Source organism: Rhinopithecus bieti, unplaced genomic scaffold (assembly GCF_001698545.2).
Source record: "Rhinopithecus bieti isolate Rb0 unplaced genomic scaffold, ASM169854v2 scaffold_64915, whole genome shotgun sequence".
In the NCBI taxonomy this organism is placed as follows: Eukaryota; Metazoa; Chordata; class Mammalia; order Primates; family Cercopithecidae; genus Rhinopithecus; species Rhinopithecus bieti.
The window spans coordinates 1,970,298-1,991,389 of NW_016825936.1; the positions used below are offsets into that span (position 1 = coordinate 1,970,298).

The 21,092-nt window shown below is 34.4% G+C and overlaps 1 protein-coding gene and 1 pseudogene across 2 annotated transcripts in view; one reads left to right on the forward strand and one right to left on the reverse strand.

Moving 5' to 3' along the window:
• Positions 1 to 13,889, reverse strand: part of LOC108522789 (transmembrane protein 79) — a 26,645-nt gene extending 12,756 nt beyond the window's left edge. Inside the window, exon 1 of the mRNA XM_017863226.1 lies at positions 13,816 to 13,889. Coding sequence (XP_017718715.1) covers positions 13,816 to 13,889 — 74 coding nt within the window. The remainder of the gene's footprint in view (positions 1 to 13,815) is intronic.
• On the forward strand, positions 13,815 to 14,446 carry LOC108522794 (thymosin beta-4 pseudogene; annotated as a pseudogene). The gene has a single exon (XR_001883603.1). The product of XR_001883603.1 is annotated as a thymosin beta-4 pseudogene (transcript).
• The last annotated feature ends 6,646 nt before the right edge of the window (positions 14,447 to 21,092 follow it).

Here is a 21,092-nt window from a genome sequence, read left to right on the forward strand (position 1 = left end):
AAAAAAAAAAAAATTGAACTATAATACAATCTGGCAACTCCACTGCTGGATATATATTCAAAGAAAAGAAAAATCAGTATGCCAAAGAGATATCTGCACCCCCATGTGTACTGCAGCACTATTCACAATAGCCAAGATAAGGAACCAACCTGAGTGTCCAAAGGCTGGAAAGGTTGGGTGGGTGGGTTGTGCGGAGAATACAGAAACATTGACTTTGGCTACAAACATAGAGGTGGATAGAAAGAATAGGTCCTAGTGTTCAACAGCACAGTAAGGTGATTAACAATACTTTATTGCATATCTCAAAATAACTAGATGAGAAGATTTATAATGCTCCCTACAGGAAGAAATAAGTGTTTGAGGTAATGGAAATTCTAAATACTCTGGTTTAATCATTGCATATTGTATTCATGTATTGAAATATCACGTGTAGCCCATAAATATTTACATTTATTATTTATCAATTAAAAAAAAAAAAAAATCCAAAGTATATAAGGTTCTCACATAACTCAATAGTTGAAAAAAAAAAAGAATAAATAACCCAATTTTAAAAATGGGCAAAGTAATTGAGTAGCGATTTATCTAAAAAAAAAAGACATAAAAACATCGCTAATTGTACTGGCTTCAACTTTGTAATAAAGCTGAGTTATTTATCAGGATGGTTTAGCACCAGTTTTACCTGAAAATAAGCATGGAAACTAATATGCCTTGATAAAGAACCATTTTATACTCTGTGCCATACTTCCCTTCCTTCAAATACAGTTTAACAACTAGAACCCTGTTTAAATTATCAGACCTCAGGCCCTGTCTATAAACATCGTCTTGTTTATTCATTCAACACATGTCTATTGATTATCTCCTCTGTGCAGGTAGGTGCTTGTTTTTGTGAATACAAAATCGAATGTATAGTAATCAGCTCCTTCCGGGTACTTGACCAGGAAGTCTACTTGGTCAATTTGTCTTAAGACTCCTATGTTCTTATCTGTATATATGGGTCAAAGTGAATGTCCTAAATTACGGTTTGGACCACATTATATTCTGAAAATAAGCCTGTAATGTTTACCCATCTCCAATAAAGAAATATGCTTTTAAATCAATATTCTAAACCCTCTTCTATCTCTTCCTTGTCTTGCTGTATGATTCTGTTTTTGCAAACAGAACACTCCATTCCAACTGTTACTTAGTATCAGTAACTACAGTAACTATTGTTTTGGAGTTTTCTTCTTAAACTCTCAAAATAGTTCCACATTTAATTCTGATAAGAAAAAGTCTGACTCATTCATTTACATAACAAATATTTATTGTATATCTACTAAGTGCTAGATTGTCAGATTGTCAGATAATGGGTACCCATTGGTGCCCAAGAAAATAGGCACAATCCGCAATGTCACAGAATGTATTGTGAAAGACAGTTATTGTTAACTCATTACAACTGTCATACATGTTACAAAGGTAAAATGCATGAAAATAGTTTTTAAAAACTAAAAAAATCGAGTAACAGAATTTATTTTCATGAGAAATTGACATTCAAACTGAAATCCAATGAGTAAAATTTGCCTGGGGACGTGGAATATAGCTGTGCAAGCACAGAGAGAAATCTGTGAATTTTCCCAAATGGGAAATTAACTAAGGGAACTGACAATTTTCAATACAATATTGTTTCTTTTTTGAATAGACTACTTTTTAGACTAGTTTTTTTTTTTCTTTTTTATTATACTTTAAGTTCTAGGGTACATGTGCACAACGTGTAGGTTTGTTACATATGTATACATGTGCCATGTTGGTGTGCTGCACCCATTAACTTGTCATTTACGTTAGGTATATCACCTAATGCTATCCCTCCCCCCTTCCCCCCACCCCATGACAGGCCCCAGTGTGTGATGTTCCCCTTCCTGTGTCCAAGTGTTCTCATTGTTCAATTCCCACCTATGAGTGAGAACATGTGGTGTTTGGTTTTCTGTTCTTGCGATAGTTTGCTGAGAATGGTGGTTTCCAGCTTCATCCATGTCCCTACAAATGACATGAACTCGTCATTTTTTTATGGCTGCATAATATTCCATGGTGTATATGTGCCACGTTTTCTCAATCCAGTCTGTTATTGATGGACATTTGGTTTGGTTCCAAGTTTTTGCTATTGTGAATACTGCCGCAGTAAACATACATGTGCATGTGTCTTTATAGCAGCATGATTTATAATCTTTGGGTATATACCCAGTAATGGGAAGGCTGGGTCAAATGTTATTTCTAGTTCTAGATCCTTGAGGAATCGCCACACTGTCTTCCACAATGGTTGAACTAGGTTACAGTCCCCCCAACAGTGTAAAAGTGTTCCCATTTCTCCACATCCTCTCCAGCACCTGTTGTTTCCTGATTTTTTAATGATTGCCATTCTAACTGGTGTGAGATGGTATCTCATTGTGGTTTTGATTTGCATTTCTCTGATGGCGAGTGATGATGAGCATTTTTTCATGTGTCTTTTTTTTATATGTCTTTTATTTAATCACTAAGGTATGACAAAATGTGTTTGTTTTTTAAGTGAATAGGTAACAGTATTATTTGTGAAATTCATTTTCTGTAACTAAATTAAATGTTATTTTTTCCCAAATACTTTAAAAATATTTTCTATTTGCTAATTATAAAAAGCTATCATTGCAAAAGTTCTGTACTGGCATAGTGGAGTAAACTACTAAAAGCACATTTTCTTTTTTTTTCGCTTAGATAAGCTTACAAAAAAAGTGAGTGAACAAAAGTAGGCTACCTTCAGAAGGTTGTTACAATTTGGAAAGAACGAGTTTCTCATTTGTTCAGCTTTATCCTGAAGGCAGGTCACAGTTGGCTGCACTGCACTATAGTTAAAACTTCAATATACAAGCAGCAAACAATTAAACAATATATTTAAAAGAAAATTTCAATTATAAAGGCATAAGAAAACACAAGATTCTTAGTAATAAGAATTTACCAAGTGCTGTATAATCCTGAAAGGCTCTCATACTCTGAAAACTTCAAAATGTTGCTTAGAAAATGTAATACCACTAGAAATGTGTACATATGTGTATGTCTAAAAATTCAGTATTAAGATATCAATTTTATTTAAATTCATCTGTAAGTCACCAAAACCTCAATCATATCCTAATAGTATGTTGGGATTAAATTTGTAAGTTGATACCAAAATATGAGTAAATGCAAAGAATAGAGACTAGGTGAAGGTAGTTTTTAAAATGAAGTACACGCTTGGAAGATGTATTAATCTTATTTCAAAGATTAATTATAAAGCTTCAATAATCAAAATAATGTGTCATAAGCATAAAGATAAAGAATCCAGAAATAAATTCAAGCCTATATGGTCAATCAAGCTTTGACAAAAGTGTCAAGGCAACCCAGTGGAGAATGGAAAGCCTTTTTAACAAATAGTTCTGAAGCAACTAATCTGTATTTTAGAAAAAAAAGAAACAGAAGGGGAAGGAGGAGGAAAAGGAGGAGAAGAAAGGAGAAGAAAGGAGAAGGAGGAGGAAGTCCATCGCCTCACACACAAAAAGTGGACATAAAATAGATAAAAAAACTATTTTAAAATAGATAGAAAATAGATAATCTATCTAAAATAGATAAAAATCTAAGCAAACTTAACTGAACTTCTAGAGAAAAACATGTTAGAGAAGTTTCCTAGATATGATATATCAAATTAATTATAAAAAGTAATCACTGATATTTTCAAAGTTAAAATATTTTGCTGTTGTAAAGAAACAAGAGAAAACATACACTCTTAAAAGACAGACTTGGAGAAAATACACTACATTAACAAAAGGGTTTATCCAAAATATATAAAGAACACTGACAAATGAAAAGACAATCAATTCAATTTCAAAAAATGTGTAAAATACTGATTTGGCATTTCACAAAGAAGATATATGAATTATGGATAAGCAAATAAAAAGATTCTCAACATCATTAGTTATTAGGGTATGCAAATTAAAACCACAATGAGATAGTCCTCTGTGAGTACTGAGTGGCTAATAATTTAAAAACTGATAACACCAAGGACTAGCCTGAATGTGTAGGAATAGAAACTCTCATATGTTTCTGGAGGGAGTATAAAATGATGCGATGAATTTTGAAAACTCTTTGGAAGTTTCTCCAAAAGTTAAACATATATCAATTTAAGAACAGTCCATTCAACTCCTAGGTATTTTTCTTTTCACTAAAGAAAAACAAAAACATATGATTACACAAAGATTTTCATGAATGTGCATAGCAGCATAATTCACAATAACCAAACATGAGAAACAATCCAAATTTCTAAAAGTTGACTGGATAAACAGCATAGAGCATATTTATGCAATGTAATATTATTGTACGGCAAAAATGGTCAAACTAGTAACACATGCAACAGCATGGATGTGTCTCAATATCACTATGTTGAGTGAAAGAAACCATACCAAATAGAATACAGTCTCATTCCATTTTTATAAAATTTTATAAAATTCACACCAATATATAATATCAGACAGCTTATCAGTGGGTTTTCTCTGATAATGAAGAGGGTGATGGATTGCAAACGAGCATGAAAAATCTTTCAGATGTGAGGAAAATCTCTATGTTAATGGCAATAGTTGTTTTACAAGCATGTACACCTTTCAAAAGTTATGTAATCGTACAGGTTAAATGGACGCAATTTATGTTACTTAAGTTATACTTCAATGAAGTTAAATTTTTAACATGTTGAATCCAAGAGGATTGAGACCTCTAGGTGTAGGTAGAAAACAAACATTCAAATGAAAATCATTAACTTCACTATAGAAATATCTGTACTCTAATAATGAATATTTATTCTAGCAATCTAATTGTGTAATATTCAAAGTACCTGAGCCTTCTTTTCTCCCTCTGTAAAAGGGAGATCATGTCTAGCTGTCTGACGTACCATGAAGTGAATATAACATATGTAAAACATAATATATAGCAGATATTTGCTTCTGCTATTTTATTTTCGAAAGGCTATTATTTTTGCTTGCCTTGAATGTTACATGTGTATGACTCCAATTCCTTGGATTAGTTTTCCTGCTATACAGCTACCCTTTTAAATTTAAGTATTTTTTCCACTCAGTTTGAAATGTTTCCCTTTTTTATATTTACCATTAACAGATTTTTATTGACTCAATGGCATTTACTTATAGAATAAGAATTGCATTAGTTTCATACAGGAATGTCTAATGTTTAAATTCTGAATTGCATAGATATATATTATACTCACGCATATATACATACATATACCTATGAATAAGTAAGAATTTATTGAATAATAAAATGCAAATGCCAAAGACTACATCATAATATAGTTTCTGTCCGAGTATGTGTAGTCAAAGAGGGAGCATGCCAATTATTTAAAAAGGAACGTTTTTATAAGAAACCTGGGGTACAGAAACTGTGACTTCGCTTCCTATGAATTCCTAAATGCATGCTTTCTTTGCCTTCTGACACATCCAAAAGCGTTCTCAAAACAATTCGAAAAGCCAGTTGAGGGGAATATAAAGACTTCAGCATGTTAATCTGGAATATATGTGTATATATACATATATATATATATATATGGAATTTAAATCCTCAAAGCTGATCCACATCCAAAGGAAGTAATCTATGATTCTGCATCATTTAACTTTATTTCTACATTTAATAAAATAGAGCTACTACCTAAGGAATTACTAGCAGATTCAGCACCCACGAAAGGGAGAGTTTTCTGCTTTGATTTGCTCACCGGCAGGGACTCTGGCGTTTGTAGCTAGGAGGTGTCGCCTTTAGCAAAATTGTGGTTCTCACAATAGACACTAAGGCATACTCTGTCCACTGAGTGAGACACTTCTTTACTTTTTAAATTACATTCCTATTTTCCCTTTTCTTCTAGACATGTCTCAGTAAGCAAAGTTTTGTTTGGTTTTTCTTCACTTCTGGGTATGTCACAGTTTCATGTAACATGAGCCTTAAATAAGGATTTATCAATAATAAATAATGACATACCTTCAGGTATTGACTACTGCTTCTATTCTTTACATATATCATATTTAGTTCTCATGGACACTTTGGGAGATAGATACTGACTATTCCCTTCATTTAATTTATGAAAAAAGTGGGTCTTAGACATTTTTTTACTCTCAAGAGCTGGATTGAAAGCTGGAATGTGATTTTAAGAATACTGATTTCAATGTCTATAGTTTTGCCACTATAGGATTCTGAGGTAAACAGAGTCACTGAGTACCAGATGATTGAGAAGCTGACCACAGTGTGTTTTGAGAAGAAACAGAAAGAGCTCCCCCCAAGGAATCAAACAGAAGTCAAATACATTTACTACCTTTGTCTCCAAGACGAACATCACTGTCTTGTGATACGGCTCAACTGAGGTTTATTTTACTACTTTTAGACAAGGCAGTGGGGGTGATCCTCATAATAATCAAAATAAAACTCCACTTAATGAAGGCATTACTACCCCATTAATCTGTGAAACTTCTTACTGAATCTATCCCTTAAGCAATAGGATGTGAAGTTTGATGACCTATCCAAGCCAATCCTCTTACTCAAAACCTCGTGGTGGCAATAAAAAAAAAAAAAAAATGCCATCAGGTAGTTTACCTCACTTACTTCTTATAACAAAACTGTGAAGGCATTATTAACAGTAATGAGTAAAAACCAAATTTCAATACACCCCGTCTGACTACAAAAACATTTTAACCGTTACATCAATTTGATTTTTTTTGGTTTGAATAAAAGTTGATCATTAACTAAATAAATCAAATTATTATTATCAGATTCTAACCTAAGAGGTATTACCCATTCCCCTAAACCCTTTCAGGTTGCTTAAAACCCTTTCAGTTTGTGAAAAACTGAAAGAAACTCATTAGTAGATAATAGATTCTGGCTCAGTTGACATGTAGTTTATCATTTCAATGTGTGTGTGTGTGTGTGTGTGTGTATGTGTGGATGTACATGTCTGTTTCAATTTTCATGTCTCATGATTTAATATGCAGTCACATTAGTAACTGTGCTAGAGACACTAACCTGTGAAGAACCAAAACTTAAAAAAAAAAGATTTTTCTGAAAAAGACATCACAAAAGTATCACCATAGAAGATGAAATACAAATGAAAGCATTCCTCCTTTTTTATTTGAAAATAGTCAATACAGAATAAAATTACATCAGAATTGAAAATGATTTAGCATCATTTCTAATTCCACCCCTCCTATGTCAGAGAAGGAAAAAATAAGTCTCATTGGAAGAACCAAATTTGACAGAGAAGACTGACTTCCCCAGTGATGCACAGTCGCCTTGTGTACGAATAGCTTGATAATGTTTCCACCTAGAAGTAAAGAGCCCCAGCGAGTAACAGGAGGTCACATACATCTGTGTATAGAAAATCATGGGAGTTTAAGTGTTTCTTGGTCTAGCTAAAGCTGTGAGCTGATGAACGAATACAAGCCTTCAGGCTTCTGAGACCACATACCCCAGCTTTCTTATTACTTCAAAAGAAAAATTAATTTTATTTTTCGTGAATAACAAATATATACTTCCGCCCAAGTACATTTAGAGTTACTGAGCACAAAGTGTTTCATCAACTCAAACATACTTGTAATTAATTAGAAAAAGCTCAAACCACCTATGACTAAATAAAATTATGGACTTGCAGTAGTTTTCTGACCCGTATCCATCAAAATGTCGAAAGGATATTAGTAGACAGCAGGCATGCAACTTGGAAATAATAGGCCAACCATTAATCTCTTACTCTGCTTGATTCTGCTTCGGGCAAATGGGACACAAACCATATATAAGCCCAGAATAAGAAACATTGATTTACAATGTTTTTGTAAATTCAAAACCACGAGGTTTTGAATAAGAGGATTGGCTTGGATAGGCCGTCAAACTTCACATCCTATTGCTTAAGGGATAGATTCAGTAAGAAGTTTCACAGATTAATGGGGTAGTAATGCCTTCATTAAGTGGAGTTTTATTTTGATTATTATGAGGATCACCCCACTGCCTTGTCTAAAAGTAGTAAAATAAACCTCAGTTGAGCCTATCACAAGACAGTGATGTTCGTCTTGGAGACAAAGGTAGTAAATGTATTTGACTTCTGTTTGATTCCTTGGGGGGAGCTCTTTCTGTTTCTTCTCAAAACACACTGTGGTCAGCTTCTCAATCATCTGGTACTCAGTGACTCTGTTTACCTCAGAATCCTATAGTGGCAAAACTATAGACATTGAAATCAGTATTCTTAAAATCACATTCCAGCTTTCAATCCAGCTCTTGAGAGTAAAAAAATGTCTAAGACCCACTTTTTTCATAAATTAAATGAAGGGAATAGTCAGTATCTATCTCCCAAAGTGTCCATGAGAACTAAATATGATATATGTAAAGAATAGAAGCAGTAGTCAATACCTGAAGGTATGTCATTATTTATTATTGATAAATCCTTATTTAAGGCTCATGTTACATGAAACTGTGACATACCCAGAAGTGAAGAAAACCAAACAAAACTTTGCTTACTGAGACATGTCTAGAAGAAAAGGGAAAATAGGAATGTAATTTAAAAGTAAAGAAGTGTCTCACTCAGTGGACAGAGTATGCCTTAGTGTCTATTGTGAGAACCACAATTTTGCTAAAGGCGACACCTCCTAGCTACAAACGCCAGAGTCCCTGCCGGTGAGCAAATCAAAGCAGAAAACTCTCCCTTTCGTGGGTGCTGAATCTGCTAGTAATTCCTTAGGTAGTAGCTCTATTTTATTAAATGTAGAAATAAAGTTAAATGATGCAGAATCATAGATTACTTCCTTTGGATGTGGATCAGCTTTGAGGATTTAAATTCCATATATATATATATATATGTATATATACACATATATTCCAGATTAACATGCTGAAGTCTTTATATTCCCCTCAACTGGCTTTTCGAATTGTTTTGAGAACGCTTTTGGATGTGTCAGAAGGCAAAGAAAGCATGCATTTAGGAATTCATAGGAAGCGAAGTCACAGTTTCTGTACCCCAGGTTTCTTATAAAACGTTCCTTTTAAATAATTGGCATGCTCCCTCTTTGACTACACATACTCGGACAGAAACTATATTATGATGTAGTCTTTGGCATTTGCATTTTATTATTCAATAAATTCTTACTTATTCATAGGTATATGTATGTATATATGCGTGAGTATAATATATATCTATGCAATTCAGAATTTAAACATTAGACATTCCTGTATGAAACTAATGCAATTCTTATTCTATAAGTAAATGCCATTGAGTCAATAAAATCTGTTAATGGTAAATATAAAAAAGGGAAACATTTCAAACTGAGTGGAAAAAATACTTAAATTTAAAAGGGTAGCTGTATAGCAGGAAAACTAATCCAAGGAATTGGAGTCATACACATGTAACATTCAAGGCAAGCAAAATAATAGCCTTTCGAAAATAAAATAGCAGAAGCAAATATCTGCTATATATTATGTTTTACATATGTTATATTCACTTCATGGTACGTCAGACAGCTAGACATGATCTCCCTTTTACAGAGGGAGAAAAGAAGGCTCAGGTACTTTGAATATTACACAATTAGATTGCTAGAATAAATATTCATTATTAGAGTACAGATATTTCTATAGTGAAGTTAATGATTTTCATTTGAATGTTTGTTTTCTACCTACACCTAGAGGTCTCAATCCTCTTGGATTCAACATGTTAAAATTTAACTTCATTGAAGTATAACTTAAGTAACATAAATTGCGTCCATTTAACCTGTACGATTACATAACTTTTGAAAGGTGTACATGCTTGTAAAACAACTATTGCCATTAACATAGAGATTTTCCTCACATCTGAAAGATTTTCATGCTCGTTTGCAATCCATCACCCTCTTCATTATCAGAGAAAACCCACTGATAAGCTGTCTGATATTATATATTGGTGTGAATTTTATAAAATTTTATAAAATGGAATGAGACTGTATTCTATTTGGTATGGTTTCTTTCACTCAACATAGTGATATTGAGACACATCCATGCTGTTGCATGTGTTACTAGTTTGACCATTTTGCCGTACAATAATATTACATTGCATAAATATGCTCTATGCTGTTTATCCAGTCAACTTTTAGAAATTTGGATTGTTTCTCATGTTTGGTTATTGTGAATTATGCTGCTATGCACATTCATGAAAATCTTTGTGTAATCATATGTTTTGTTTTCTTTAGTGAAAAGAAAATACCTAGGAGTTGAATGGACTGTTCTTAAATTGATATATGTTTAACTTTTGGAGAAACTTCCAAAGAGTTTTCAAAATTCATCGCATCATTTTATACTCCCTCCAGAAACATATGAGAGTTTCTATTCCTACACATTCAGGCTAGTCCTTGGTGTTATCAGTTTTAAATTATTAGCCACTCAGTACTCACAGAGGACTATCTCATTGTGGTTTTAATTTGCATACCCTAATAACTAATGATGTTGAGAATCTTTTATTTGCTTATCCATAATTCATATATCTTCTTTGTGAAATGCCAAATCAGTATTTTACACATTTTTTGAAATTGAATTGATTGTCTTTTCATTTGTCAGTGTTCTTTATATATTTTGGATAAACCCTTTTGTTAATGTAGTGTATTTTCTCCAAGTCTGTCTTTTAAGAGTGTATGTTTTCTCTTGTTTCTTTACAACAGCAAAATATTTTAACTTTGAAAATATCAGTGATTACTTTTATAATTAATTTGATATATCATATCTAGGAAACTTCTCTAACATGTTTTCTCTAGAAGTTCAGTTAAGTTTGCTTAGATTTTATCTATTTTAGATAGATTATCTATTTTCTATCTATTTTAAAATAGTTTTTTTATCTATTTTATGTCCACTTTTGTGTGTGAGGCGATGGACTTCCTCCTCCTTCTCCTTTCTTCTCCTTTCTTCTCCTCCTTTTCCTCCTCCTTCCCCTTCTGTTTCTTTTTTTTCTAAAATACAGATTAGTTGCTTCAGAACTATTTGTTAAAAGGCTTTCCATTCTCCACTGGGTTGCCTTGACACTTTTGTCAAAGCTTGATTGACCATATAGGCTTGAATTTATTTCTGGATTCTTTATCTTTATGCTTATGACACATTATTTTGATTATTGAAGCTTTATAATTAATCTTTGAAATAAGATTAATACATCTTCCAAGCGTGTACTTCATTTTAAAACTACCTTCACCTAGTCTCTATTCTTTGCATTTACTCATATTTTGGTATCAACTTACAAATTTAATCCCAACATACTATTAGGATATGATTGAGGTTTTGGTGACTTACAGATGAATTTAAATAAAATTGATATCTTAATACTGAATTTTAGACATACACATATGTACACATTTCTAGTGGTATTACATTTTCTAAGCAACATTTTGAAGTTTTCAGAGTATGAGAGCCTTTCAGGATTATACAGCACTTGGTAAATTCTTATTACTAAGAATCTTGTGTTTTCTTATGCCTTTATAATTGAAATTTTCTTTTAAATATATTGTTTAATTGTTTGCTGCTTGTATATTGAAGTTTTAACTATAGTGCAGTGCAGCCAACTGTGACCTGCCTTCAGGATAAAGCTGAACAAATGAGAAACTCGTTCTTTCCAAATTGTAACAACCTTCTGAAGGTAGCCTACTTTTGTTCACTCACTTTTTTTGTAAGCTTATCTAAGCGAAAAAAAAAGAAAATGTGCTTTTAGTAGTTTACTCCACTATGCCAGTACAGAACTTTTGCAATGATAGCTTTTATAATTAGCAAATAGAAAATATTTTAAAGTATTTGGGAAAAAATAACATTTAATTTAGTTACAGAAAATGAATTTCACAAATAATACTGTTACCTATTCACTTAAAAAACAAACACATTTTGTCATACCTTAGTGATTAAATAAAAGACATATAAAAAAAAGTAAGTATACAAATTAGTTGAAAGATTCTACTTCTGCCTAGGATGTATATGCTTGAAAGACCACTGTTTCCCCCTTAACAATTAGGAAAGACCAGATAATATAACGTTTCTTAATTGTTCCAGAGAGGTGAGCTAACGGAGCTATTGCTTATCCTGAAATGTAAAGCAAGGTAGGTGTCTCCTAGGAGAGCAAGGCCAGAAGTTCTGACTCACTGTGGCAGAGCACAGAAAGAGGACCCCCTGTATGATCTGGAAAAAGCATTTAGGTGAGATATGTAATGTGTTGCTAATGTCCAAATGTGGGCTATCATGAAAGTATAGAACTGCCGACCTGAAAGCCACCCATAGGCTCTTTTCCATGAATCCCCACTGAGTACCCACAAAAAAAAAAAAAAAAAAAAAAAAAAAAAATAGGGAATGGGGCCAGAGACTGGAGAAAGCCTCCTTCAGTGGTAAATGCTTAGAGAAGGGGAGGAGCTGCTGCTGCAGGAAAGACACGTGTCCCAGCCGGCCCTCCTCCTGAAGTCTTCTAGGAAACAAAAACTTCAAAGTGCTTGTGAAAGTTTCATTGTGGCTCACAGAGGGGTAAAAGGAGAAATTCTCCATCCCCGGATGGGGTGGAGGGCTGCAGAGAATCATCCCAGATCCGGAAATTTGAGTGATCTCCTGTTTCGGGGAGAAAGGCAGAAATCAGTCTACTACACAAGTCTCATCAAAGATATGAGGCAGTTTGACAACCATAGGGAAGAAAAAAGTCTCACCCTAGAAACCCAGGAGCTCAGGGCATGCCTAAGACAGAAGCTGGACCAGAATTTCAGACTTTCTGCTCCTAGCACCAGGCTAATGAGCTTGTCGTCACACATAACCTATTGCTGCAAAGGGTCAAGAGCAAAAGGAGCAGGTATGCAGCGAAGACCTAAAGCCACAGGTGGTGGATTACTGCCTCCTCACCCCTCATCACCTCTAAATGTAAAATTACAATGGGGAAATTGGAATCCAGGAGTGCGATGAAGACAACTGCATTAGTTACCTACTGCTGCAAAACAAATTATCCCAAAACTTAGCGGCTTTAAACAATATACATTTATTATCACACAGATTCTGTGAATCAGAAATTCAAGAGTTACTTGACTTTGAACTTTCAGCTTAGGGTCTCATAAAATTATAATCAAATGCATTTTGTGCCTGCAGTCTCCTAAACTTTTGACTGGTGCTGTAATTTACTCCTTTTTCAGGATATATCAAATATTGTTAAAAACCAAATATATTTCCATATTCTGTCAACAAAAAAATGGAAATTTAAATGAAGCAGTGCTATTTACAGTGAAACCCTTAGACATGAATTGAACAATATAAGTCCGAGATCTGAATACTGAAAAGTTTAACGTTGTTAAACAAAACAAAACAAACCGAGAAAACCTAAATCCAAGGAGAGAGATATCATGTGAATGATTTGAAAGACCCAGTATTGTTGAGATATCCATTTTCCACAAACTAGCCTATACATTCAACACAATCTCAATAAAAAAAAAAAAAAAAAAAAAAACAAGCTGAACTTTTAAAGATAGGCTGGCTGAGTCTGAGTCTTGTGTGGTAAAATAAAGGAAACAGAAGAGTCAAAACAATTTCGACAAGAAGAACAAAGTTGGAGGACTCATACTAGCTGAGTCCAAGACTTAACTATAAAGGCACAGTAATCCAGAGAGTATAGTCTTGTCAAAAAGATACATACCTAGATTAATAGAGACCCGATAAAGACTACAGACACACATATATATGGCCAATTTATTGTGGACAAAGGTGCAAGGCAATTTTAAGGTGAAATAATGTTTTCTAAAACTGATTCTAGAACAACTGAATGTCCAAATAAAAATAAATGATCTGAACTCGGTGGTGGCCACTGTGCAGATCAGACTTCGCTTGTTTTCGTGCGCCTGGCTCCGCTTTTCCTCCGCGACCATGTCTGACAAACCCGATATGGCTGAGATCGAGAAATTCGATAAGTCGAAACTGCAGAAGACAGAGACACAAGAGAAAAATGCACTGCCTTCCAAAGAAACGATTGAAAAGGAAAAGCAAGCAGGCGAATCGTAATGAGGCGTGCGCTGCCAGTATGCACCGTACATTCCACAAGCATTGCCTTCTTATTTTACTTCTTTTAGCTGTTTAACTTTGTAAGATGCAAAGAGGTTGGATCAAGTTTAAATGACTGTGCTGCCCCTTTCACATCAAAGAACTACTGACAACGAAGGCCGCGCCTGCCTCTCCCATCTGTCTATCTGGCTGGCAGGGAAGGAAAGAACTTGCATGTTGGTGAAGGAAGAAGTGGGGTGGAAGAAGTGGGGGTGGGACGACAGTGAAATCTAGAGTAAAACCAAGCTGGCCCAAGGTGTCCTGCAGGCTGTAATGCAGTTTAATCAGAGTGCCATTTTTTTTTGTTGTTGTTGTTCAAATGATTTTAATTATCGGAATGCACAATTTTTTTAATGTGCAAATAAGAAGTTTAAAAATTTAAAAATAAATAAATAAATAAATAATCTTAAACCCATATTTCCTACCTCAAAGACCTAATTTTAAGCCCTAAAGTATAAAATTACTGGAGTCAACCACTGAATAAAAATCTTTTTGATCTTAGAGAAGACTTAGACACAATAGCCAAAGCATAGACTACAAATAAAAAACTTTATAAATTTGATTTTATCAAAATTTAAAACCTTTATTCAATTGGCATTGCTAAGAAAATGAAAAACCACAAGTTGGAACAAAATTTTGTAGAACAAATATTTAATAAGCCACTTGTATCTAGAATATATTAAGGAATCTCAACAAGCAATACTAAGAAACCACCCAGTAAAAGATTGGACACATTTTTGAACAGACAGTTCACAAATGAAGATGTATAGCACAAATGAACACATGAAAAAGTGCTTCACATTATTAGTCATTAGGCAAATTCAAATTAAAACCACAATGTGATATACTACATGTCAATTAGAAGCAATTAAAAAATTCCTCATTGAATCAAGAGCTGGTGGGGATGCAAATTAAATGATACTCTCGTAGACTGTTAGTTGGAATGTCAAATGATATTGCTTCTTTGCAAAACAATTTACAAGTTTTTTATAAAGTTAAATATATGCTTATCATAAAACCCAGCAATTTTACTCTTAGGTCATCATTATTCAACATAAATAAAAATTGATGTTCATATAAACAAACACACACACACACAAATTGAATAGGAATGTTGATAGAGGCTTTATTTATAGTTATCTCAAACCAAAACCAACTCAAATGTTCTTCAGTGGATGAAGGGATAAACAGCTGAGAGGCATCCATTTAATGAAATACTCTTCAGTATTAAGAATGAATGAACTACTGGTACACATTTTTTGTGTATTAGAATGCATCATACGTGTATTGTGAGGAAGATCAGATCTCCAAAGAAGTAGAAGAAGAATTTGGAGTGTTGATGGAATGGTTCCAAATCTCAATTGCTGCCTACACAGCTGTATGTATTTGTCAGAATTCATAGAAAAAGTCTGAATGTTATTGTATTAAATTATACCTTAATAAACTTGACTTCCTGTGAAAAACCTGAATGGAGTGAACTAGACAATAATACGCATTTCAATATTTCAATACCCAGCATGACACTGGGGGCTATAATTACATAGTCAGACGCTTTTGTTTATGTAGCGTGGAATAAACGCAGTGATATAGGTATGATGTATTGACAACTCAAACACTACAGGTAATGTTGCTGTTAGAAATGTGAATTTCTGAAATATGAACCATTCTCAGCAAACTTTAAAACAAAACTACAACATTCTCACATCTAATCACATTTTATATGGTAGTGACGTTTCTAGAACTCTCACTGTATATTACAGCCATATAACAATATTCAGTGTGGATATGAAAATGTAATTTGATTTTAGGCTCAGAAAAATCAAATGAGTATCCTATTGTGATTTACAGCAGGGAGTTTCAGGCCAGATTTCTTGAGAGAAAATCTTGGCTTTACTACTTCCCCACCCTGTGATATTGGGCAAATTATTTAAATATCTGTGCGCCTCGATTTTCTCATTTGTAAAATGGAAATGGTAATATCATCTAGTGTACTAAATTATACCTTAAAACTTGACTTCCAATAAAAAAACCTGAAGGGAGTGAACTAGAAAATAATACACATTTCAATATTTCAATACTCAGTGTGACACCAGGAGCTTATAGTTACATAGTCAGATGGTTAGTTTTGTGCAGTGTGGAACAATGCAGAGATACAGGTATGAGGTATTGACAACTCAAATACCACATCCACGCAATGCACATAACATACATGCAGATATACAATCAGCATGTATCATATGTGTATTGTGTGTGTATCAGCATGTATCTTATGTGTATTTTGTACCTCCCCATGAATCTAGTTGTATTTTATGAAGATTAAATGACTTATCTTTGTAAAATACTTAGAATTCCTTGCCCATAATAAGTGCTAGAAAAGCATTTTCAGAGCGATTTGATTCTTGGTGACAAACTTATGTGTGTTTCTTCAGGTCTGATTACAGGCAGTTAGAAAAACTTTACCTGGGAAGTCTTACAGGGGAAAATTGCCCTCTTCACACCAGAATAGGGGCACAGCCAGTGCACTGCAGCCCCTGGAGGGAGCTAAGGCCAAGGTCTCAGGCCCGCTGGCTGGTCATGCTCTTACACATGTTGTCCTGGTGCCTTCTTTCCTAGATCTGTTCATCTGAGGCCTCTGTCCCAGTCTCCTTATAGGGGAGGAGGAAGACATCTTGATGACACTTTTCCCCACTCTGCCTTAGTCCCCATCTCAGAGTTTATAAAACCAGTGGAACATTTTGTTCTGGCCTCCCTCGGCAGTAAGTTGGCCTCCACATCTCTGCTGGTCCACCTGACCCTTGACCTGCATGCCATTGTGTGTGTGAAAATGAAACAGAGGGTCTGTGCTTTTTCAGGTTTGAGACCCTGGCTTGTGCTCTTGCAGCAAGTAAGACTTTCCTCTTTTATTTTTGGCTTGTGGCTTTAAACCATGGCTCAACATCTGACGGCTCAGCTCTCTTCCAGCTCAGGTGAGTTCCTGACATTATCGTGGTTAATAGTCATTATAATGATTGTTATTACCATGTATAATTAAATGTGTATAATAAAACAGTTTGTTTTGTTAATGGGCATATCTGGCCAGATGTTTGAATGTCCTGTAGAATACTGAAAATATATTTACTGTACTGGACTGTCCCTTGCATTGCAGTAAATAAGTGTTTGTGGCCTATACCCATTAAATGCTAGGAACATGCTTGAATCGTGGTGACTATGAAAAACACTTTGATCTTACTTGCAAAATGTCCCCAGGAGGAGCAGTGCTCACCTTTGAGAACCAGCACGCTGCACTGTTAACTCTACTCAAAAGAGTCTCTGATTCTCTCTGGTTCCTTCCTGAGAATATGGAAAAATAACACCATGGGTGTTAGGCTATATCCCATCTTTCTACACTAGTTAGGTAAGCTGTCACAGATATTTCCAAATTTGTACATTACCATTGTCTATTACTCTGATATATGGTGAATTTTTGAGTTGGTATTTACAAACATCTCTGTTCTTGAAAATAACATAATGCCACCATTATCAGCACTTAACATTTAAATTTCTTGTAAATATTACTAAGAATATAAATTGCACATCTACTCACATATTTACTTTCTGCAACCATGGGTAACCTGTAGCTTCTTTAGCAGCTATAATCAGCATTGATTTTTATTTTCTTCCAGATGTACTTTGGCTGGAGTTCCTCATTTAATAGTTAAAAGTGTATATTTTACACAGCATTGAAGACAAAAACAATGGCAGTGGTTGAAATGGGTCAAATAAACAAGATGACTTGAACACTGAAACAGAAATGAAATTACCATGAAATTACTCATGTATTTTGGAAGAAAAACACACATTCATTTTCCTTCCCAGGAGGTTTCCAATAGGCTTTAGGTGAATACTAATTTGGGAAATAAATATACTTTTTTTTTTGGCAGAATTTGGAAAACAATTTTTCCATACACTAGGAAGTGTTAATTATGTCTGAAATAGGCCATATTAAAATTATTACCATGGTCAGTTGGTCTTCAGCAAATCTCACTGAAATACTTTTTCTAAAATTGGAATGGCTTTTATTTATCCCAGGGAGCACAAGCTTGAGAATCAGAGCAGCTAAATCTCAGTCCAGGCCTTGCTCTAAATGAGCTCACTGTCCTATCTAGAGCAAGATATGAGTCATTCAGTCACCAACAAACCAGGAAGGAGTGCCTCCTAAACACAGCCTAAAGATAACATATCAGGTCAAAGAAATTCTATTATTAAGAAATTGATAATTGCAAAGATTATGTAACTATATAACACATGGCATATGTTACTAAATAATGGAAGCATAAAAGTTCTAAGAGTAATATCAAATAAATGATATAGAAGTTGAGTAGGATAAGTAATTAGTTCTTCCAAAAGCCAAAATAGAGAATGGTAGAGGTGATATATTTCCCAGAGCGGCAACTTCAGAAAAGCAAAACCACATCAAAGGCAAAACAAACAAACAAAGCAAACCAAACAAAAAACAAAACAAGCAAACAAACAAAAAGATGATAATTCATCAGTTTTATCAAGGTACAGCATTTACAAAGTGAGTTCTTTGGACCACTTTTTCAAAGGTTATTTCATGTAAACAAAAAGGGAAGATGGGACATTAAGTGTGAAATCACTAGATATATGCCCACTTTTTGGACCATTTCAACACACACTTACTCGTTATTTTATTTTTTGAGACAGGTCTTACTCTGTCACTCAGGTTGAAGTGCAGTGGCATCATCACGCCTCACTGCAACCTCCGCCTCCTGAGCTCAAGTGATCCTCCCATCTCACCTCCTGAGTGGCTGGGAATACAGGCACGTGCCACAATACCTGGCTAATTTTTGTATTTTTTGTAGAGACAGGGTTTTACCATCTTGCCCAGGCTTGTCTTGAACTCCTGGGCTCAAGCAATCCACCTGCCTCAGTCTCCCCAAGTGCTGGGATTATAGGTGAGAACCACCGTGCCTGCCTACATTTATTTTTTGAAGGCCCTGAGACCTGGATGGAGCTGGAGGCCATTATCCTCAGCAAGGGCCGAACACAGAAACAGAAAAACAAATACTGTATGTTCTCACTTATAAATGAGAGCTGAATGATGAAACCACGTGAGCACATAGAGGGGAGCAACACACACTGGGGTCTATCAGAGGGTGGAGGTTGCAAAGAGGGAAAGGATTAAGAAAACTAACTAATGCATACTAGGCTGAGTATTTGGCAAATGAAATAATCTGTAAAACAAACCCTCATGACACACGATGACCTATGTGACAAACCTGCACATGTTCCCCCGAACTTTAAATAAAAGTTAAAAACAGCTCTGAGAAATTACACAGTTATAAAGTTTTACTTTATGTGAAGCATTAAAATTATACATATGCATTTTCATACTCAAGGTACCTGTACCTTAGTGCTACAAAGAATGCTCAGTGGAGTATGATAATTTTAGGGGAGTGTGAGTTAATAAAAGATGATGGAGACAAGAACTACTTTAGAAGTGAGAATAACCTGACTGGTTTACTGATTAGATGTTAGAGGGGAAAATGAGAGAAAAATAAATCACAAATACGTGATTCCTAAAGGAAATGACTGAGTAAATCTTGCCATTGATCAAGTAGTGAGTCTTAGAAGTAAAAGGACTCATTTAGAGAAAGATTTTTTCTGCATATTTAAAACCAAGTTGCAATTGTCTACATATTCTTTGATACTCTGCCCTTCAGAAGGTAGAGCAAGTTTTTTCCCCTTGAGTGTGGAATGAACTTTCTCAATTTTAATAAATGGAGAATGGGGAATTTTTAAAAAGTAACTTGATGTAGAGAAACCTGGTAGAAACTAGCTAATCGATGTGACCAAGGCTAACATTGCTCATAAGCCATGTTGATATCATGTACCTGCTAATTTTACTCACTGAGAACATTTCTCTGCTGTGATATTCTTCAGCAAACGCCAGATTCTCAGTTAAGTCATAAGAAAGCGTTAGGCAATCCAAAATTGAGGCATTTTCTACAAAATACCTGACTAGACTCTTCAGAAGTGTCACAGTCATGAAAAAAAAGGAAAGACTGAAAAATTGCCACAAATCAGAAAAGGCTAAGGAGACATGACCACTAAATTCAATAAACGCAAAAGTATTATTCTTTATTATTCAATAAATGCAAAAGACATTAGTTGTTTTTTTTTTTAAAGGACAATCACTGGTGAAATCAGAATACAGTGTTTAGTTAATAATATTTTATCAATGTTAATTTCTTAGTCTTGAAAAATGTATCATAGTAATGTAGGATATTAACACTGGGAGAGGCTTGGTGAATGGATATTGGGAACTCTATACTACATAGCACCTTTCTGTAGGTCTAAAGTTCTTTCCAAATAAAAAGTTTCAGGATGATAAATAAATACTTGTAGAAATGGGTTGTAAGTATTGAATTATATGTAACTTAATCTTTAACTCCATGCTAATATAAATAAATTAATTAATTAAAATTTTTTGTGTCAAAGGATATTTGCACATCATAAAATTCCTCTCCAAAGAATACGCTTATTAATTGCAAAAGGTAAAATGGTAATTTTATATTAGAGAAGCCTGGAAGATACCTTCTTAATTAGGTGATCAAAGTTAACATCCTTGGAAATGGGGCAAATCAATATCGTCTTCCACGTGATAGGATGCAATGAAAATACCAGATCACTTTCTTCCTTCTGTGGTATTCTATCCAAACATGCATAATCTAAACCTAATTGGAAAACAACACTAACAAAAACAAATGGAGGGATGTTTTCAGGGCCCAGGAAATCAGGTAAATAAGTGTAAGGCAATTGAGAGCAGGAGGGATGCAGCACACTGGACAGTGAGTAACTTGCCTAAAGGAATTCAAATTCAATTAAAGAAATTTGGAGGGTGAAATTAACCCTCTGATGGAATAAAGACTAGCAGTAGCCAGTGTGTATCGTGAACTTACTCTGTGTCAGGCAACACAGTGGAGAGGTTCTAGTGTGGATTATGGAAATAGATTTCTGGGCCTGAGTCC